The sequence below is a fragment of the Mytilus trossulus genome, chromosome 2 (assembly GCF_036588685.1).
Source record: "Mytilus trossulus isolate FHL-02 chromosome 2, PNRI_Mtr1.1.1.hap1, whole genome shotgun sequence".
Classification (NCBI taxonomy): Eukaryota; Metazoa; Mollusca; class Bivalvia; order Mytilida; family Mytilidae; genus Mytilus; species Mytilus trossulus.
Window position 1 is genome coordinate 29,345,885 of NC_086374.1, and position 5,938 is coordinate 29,351,822.

Sequence of the window (5,938 nt, forward strand, 5' to 3'; positions counted from 1 at the left end):
GCAAAAATAATGTCATACAATTGTGAAACTTTCAAGACAAATAGACAAAATGTTCTTTCTGTTTAAATGAATTAATCGGGTTGTTGTCTCTTTGACACATTCCCCATTTCCATTCTCAATTTTATTAATAAATAAACATTTTTTCTAAATTTTGATGCAAGAAATCTCAGAATATGATAAATATTCTTTGATAGAAATTCATGGAATTTTCATTTCAATATAGTGGAGTAACTTCAAGATGCTTGTGTAGCAATTTGAATAGAGAGAACATAATTTTAATAATAAAACATCTTTATTTCATTGCAAACGATAGCTTGTTTAGATCTTACCACCTTATACAAACCTCAAACAAGAGCTTACTTTGAAAATATATATCAAGTTATATTTGGCTGTATTAGCAGGGTTGATTTTTTAAATTCTGCGATATAACTTCAATTTACTCCATTCTCTGACTAGGGTGGAAAATTGTCTCGTTGACATTCATACCACATCTTCTAAAATCTATTATTCTACTCAGTATTCGTCAATGATATGTTCTAAATATTCACGACAATCATTTTACAAAGGGGAATACATTTTAATATATGTAGCCTTCTCCATGGCATTTATAACTGCTGCCTCCTTTGAACCTTTTAATTCATATTTTAGGGGCTAGCTGAAGGACACCTACGGGTGCGGGAATTCTCGCTACATTGAAGACCCATTGGTTGCCTTCGGCTGTTATCTGCTCTATGGTCGGGTGGTTGTCGCTTTGACATATTCACCATTTCCTTTCTCAATTTTATATAAAAAGCCAAAACCATAATAGGTATTTGATTTCGGCTTCTCAAGTTGAGACTGACTGTTTAAGATGTTAGCCGTCAAGTTTACTGATATACTGTCGATCAGTTTGTCATCTTTTCTTATTGCAGAGATGAACTTAGTTTGTTGTCATTTTTCATACGTTAATGTATGTATGCAAGTTCTTTGGTTGTTTAAGTCTGATGTTGTCATGCATATGGTGGTACTTCTACTGCTAGGTCAAATGTCAATTTTTCAATGAAGTTCCAGTAGGTATTACGCATTTCTCTTTATTATGTTCTTTTTAGTTGTTATATTTTTACATTTGTTCTGGACTCTTTTTGCTCTTTTCATGTAGTCAATTTTATTTTTCATAATTTTTAAGTTGTTATCAAACCAGGGCAGTGTTTTCCTGTTCGTTATAGTCTTTTGGTCAATGTTTTGTCTTGCTTTATCATGTATATATAAGTAGTCTGTTAGTGAATGCTTTCTAGAGATTATTAGTGTATGAACTATGGTGAGAATCTTTAATATCTTGTGTGAGTTAATTTGTTAGCGTCTTGTTTGATATTTCCTAGTTAGCTTTTTACATACTATTTTGTTTCTCTGTTTTTTTCTTATTCGTTTCAAAGATATTGCATGTTCTGCATAGACAGTATCGTGGTCTGCAATTCCGATAGGGGGCATATTCTCCACTTTGTTTATTTTGCTTGGTATATGTTTGTTAATTTGAGACCAAGTGTTCTTTCTCACCTTGTGTGGTTTTTTATGACAATCTGCTCAAGGTAGTGTATGTTTATGATGTTTAGAAGTTGTTCTTGAAGGTTGAAATCTGGTTTGCTAGGAATGGTGCATGGGATATCCACGTTCATAACCATAGTTAAAGTTGCCACCACGGTTGGTTGATACGATCTAGTGAGATTTTATACTGTTCTATTAATGTGCCATTGATGCAGAGTCTGTTGTTTTGATTTCTTCGGATAGTTGGATGGTGTACCCCCATAGCTAATATAGTAACGTTAGTGCTCGTAGGTATGTCTTTCCTATATACAGTATAGTCTATCATTGGGAAAATTGGAACTGTCATATTCCTAACTTGGTAATGGCATTTTTTCATATAAATAATGGTAGATTAAAACTGGTTTTATATATATAGCTAGATCTTTCGATTGCATGACTGTCGCAATTCATCATTTTCAGGTGTCCACAGTATTTGATGGCTTTCCATTCATATTTGACCTTCTCTGAAATGTCTCGAGTGCGGTAGGTCTGTTGGTGCGTCAAATCCAGGCCGGGGCAAACTAAAGACTTGAAAATCGAAATTTGCTACTTCTCCACTAAACACGCAGCATTTAGGAGTAAGAGCCAACACTTGTTAGCTTTGCGTCAGAATATTTTGTCCGAGTGGGGTGAAATGTCTTCCTGGTGATTGTAACCATGGGAATCACCATATAAAATATCCCGATCAGCTTTTTGATCTAGTACAAAGCAGGGTTTATACTCATATTGCATTACCATTTTCTCGTCCTGAATATGCATTTGTTTTGCAACCGGATATTACATAGCGGTCCATCTATTCATCAAGTTAACAATTGTTTAAAACAACGGATAGCAAAATAGAATGGCCATTCTCCTATATATAACCATATATAACGAAGGTCATAATGACATTCATATTTTCGAAACTGTCTATCATATAGCCTTTCTGTCTAGCTTCGAATGTTTTATCGTCTTAAAAGAAAACTAAATCTATTCCTGAACTCTTGAAATACACTGAAAAGGTTAGTTAAATGTCGCAAAGAAATACGACAAAAACTAGTTCAAAGCAACATAAACATCAATAGCTCAAGAGTTATCCGCAAGCAGAACAGCAACACCCCCAAACCGTTCCAGGACTGAATAAGACTTTTTAAATGTGAAAACTATTTTCAGTCCTGAAATGGTTTGGAAGGCCGATCCACAACGTGTTTCGTCTACATAAGACTCACCAGTGGCGCTCGAATCAAAATAGTTGGATGTCCAAATCGAATTGATACAAAGTTAAGAGGTTTATATAATTGATTTTTTTTTTGTGATGGTTTGTGTGGATTCATGTCTTCATACATAGAAGTACTTACAGTGTTCATTCAAAACTCATGAGACAGAATTTTTATAGTATATGATGTTCATAAAGCGACGATTATTTAAAACTTGTTAGTTCCCTTTTCTCTTATTTTTTTTATATCTTTTATATTAATGATTTTAGTGCAATACATTTATTTTCAAGTGTTATCAATTTAAATCGATATATGATTTAAAACGTTTGATTGAATTCGCAAAAAAAAAACAGTACCGGCGTCATTTATTTGTATTTGATGAAGAATCGAACACTTTAGATATGATATTTGGTATGTGCCGAATAATATACCAGTCAGAATTCTCACACTGTCAAATCCGAACTTTAAGGACTAGATTCTGTATTCAAATCCGTTTGGCTTGTAAAATAAATCTAAGAGTAGAATGTTAGCATTCTGTGAATGAAAAATATTAAATTTGAATGTCACATTAACTTTATAATGATGAGTTAAATCAACTGATTAGCAATTCAAGAGACACAAACAACCTCTAGTAGATTTAAAATTAATTATCATTATAACGTATTTCATATAAAATTACCTATCGATTAAAATTTAAACTACACAAAAACACAAAAACTCAAGCTTAAGAGAGAAACTATAGAATTACATAAGTATACTCATATTCTTATAACTTAAAAGTCAGTTGATTGATTTATAATGAATATTAAGTGTATATACCAAAACTTAGTCAACGAGTTCCTTATAAGATGGTACAGCAACTATCTGACGTTTGTGATGAGCTGTAGTTATTACGTTGATAACTGGCTGCCGGACGGCTGTAACTCGAATGCCCATAAGTGATAGCGGGACGACTCTGTTCAGGTTCTTTTATCTTCCGTAACAAAACTGTTATTGGTTCAAGGAAGAAAGTCTGTAGCCATGAAAGTTTATAACACATGATCTTCTTAACTGCTACTCGAGCTTCGCCCACTACCACGCTTTGAACGGCTGCGACTGTAACATTAGTAGACCTTAAATTGAAAAACTCATTTTGGCTGTCACCACATGCATCAGGATTCAAAAATATGCATTTTCCTTCCATTATATCGGGTGATAGCTTCAGACAAAGTAGAACAAGAGTTTGTTCATCTACATTTGATAGGTTGTAATATTGCTGATAATAAGTGAGTCGGGTTAAGTCATATCCTTTGTTTTCCAAATTTAGAACAACGCACATACAATTCAGATAGTACATCAGTTTAGCCCTTGGGTCGTTTGGAACAGTAACGGTTACACCAGTTGTCTCAACACCAACTCGATTGTTACGGAGAACTACCGCTGCCATTGCACAGAAGCAGTGAAAGAGAGGTATAATTTAAAAACTTAAATATGACACAATATATTTACTCTTAGTGAAAAAAGAAAGAAATCCCGAGACTTTATATGTAAATCCGGAAGTAATGACAAGTGGTTAACCAATGAAAAGAACTCCTGAAGAGTTTTATCTACATTCTTTAAATTTCTTAAGTACTAGTTAATAGTTATCAATATCATTTATTTTAAAATTTTAAAATTGATTATATGTTTCTTAACGTAAGAAATAAACCCCTGCCTTACAATTGATAGCATAACAGAAGTACTGCTGGTGTGGTGTTTATAGTATGGCTGCTTCGCATAGCGCTTCATAGAAGTGGACTACTGAAATTGTACACCTTCATTAGCCGCTTAATCGATCTCGATAGCTCCACCCGACCACTTCTTTCAGTCAATGTAACCAAAGTACTTAATAATGTAGACTATTCATAAGTCAAATAGCACCATTAATATCTAGTTACAATCTACAATCAAGACAGTTAAAGATAAAAAAATTAAAGAATAAAACAATGGTGCTACTCTTATAGACTGTCATTGATGATTGGACTCAGCCAGCCTCTTATTTTTTAAGATTGAACAATTCAATTATCTATAGTGGATAAATATCAACAGGGTAGCTTATGCCATTGTTTCTCAAATTTTAATTATACCGTGACCCTTGCATTTCAAATGATTGCGTTTGCGAGTTTCTGGTGAAGTGAATTCCAGAAAAGTGCGACCGTGAGGGAGGCAGGAAGGTCATTTTAGTGATAATTTTATATTTTCTCAGTTTGTTCTCTCTCCTTTAATGATAACCATTAATGTTCATTCCTATTTATCTGATATATTGATCATTACCTTATTTCAAACTTGATATCAAAATGTTCGAGCTTTACCATGTCTTCATTTAAAAGGAATTTGAAACTTTATTCGTATCATCATACGATAAATGTGTCAAATACAATAATGATATTGACCTCTAAAACACTTCCTCTTTAAGTAATACTCATGAGTTCTCGGAAGCTTTGCTGGTAGTATACTGTTAAATCATGCATGGAAAATCCTCTTTTCACTTTGTTTTACCTATCTATCGCCTTTATTATATCGTGTCATTGTACGGATAAGAAGTATACACTAAAGACTGATAGACGTGCAAATTAAATCTGTTTGCACTTTCACGCATATTAGAGAAACGTCGCACGCTACTGGTGTTACTTTGGTGAAATCACAGACAAGACACATTCATCTTGTTAATTTTGAAACATAAAAATGGAAAGTATATAAAGTGTTGTATATCATTTTAAAGCTTTTAAACATATTATTGCAATTTTGTATATGTAACAGACCATTTTCATTAATTAAAACTCAATAAAACCTTTTTTTTGCAATATGATTTCCTTGTCCCGCGTTACATTTTTAGTTTTGTGAAATTCTGAATACCATAAAAAACATATAGTTTGTTTTACCAAACGATATAAAAGTTTGTCTAGAACAAGCAATTTATAAGTGGGCGATGACTTAATGCCGATTTTTCTCTCTCAAAAAGACGGAAATATAAAAAAAAAAATTGATCAAGATAATACAAATTATGTGTCCCATGCACGGAAGGTTGACGTAATTTTTTTAAAATTGTCCCAAAAAAGGGAATTCCAGAGTAATCCCAATGTCGAAAGTAAATAATTCTTATACTAGTATTTTGTACATAGATCACACTTTCGCCTCATGAAATAATCAGGATTTTTTCAAAC

The 5,938-nt window shown here is 33.0% G+C and overlaps 1 protein-coding gene across 1 annotated transcript; it reads right to left on the reverse strand.

The window, feature by feature from the left end:
- Nucleotides 1-3,358: 3,358 nt before the first annotated feature.
- Nucleotides 3,359-4,260, reverse strand: LOC134705024 (uncharacterized). Its single transcript, XM_063563791.1, has one exon. It carries the CDS (start codon nucleotides 4,180-4,182, stop codon nucleotides 3,598-3,600), a length of 585 nt encoding a protein of 194 aa, XP_063419861.1. The 5' UTR covers nucleotides 4,183-4,260; the 3' UTR covers nucleotides 3,359-3,597.
- Nucleotides 4,261-5,938: the final 1,678 nt, after the last annotated feature.

Coding starts and splice junctions, on each gene's coding strand:
- LOC134705024 (XM_063563791.1), bottom strand. CDS start 4,182: ATGGCAGCGGTAGTTCTCCGTAACAATCGAGTTGGTGTTGAGACAACT.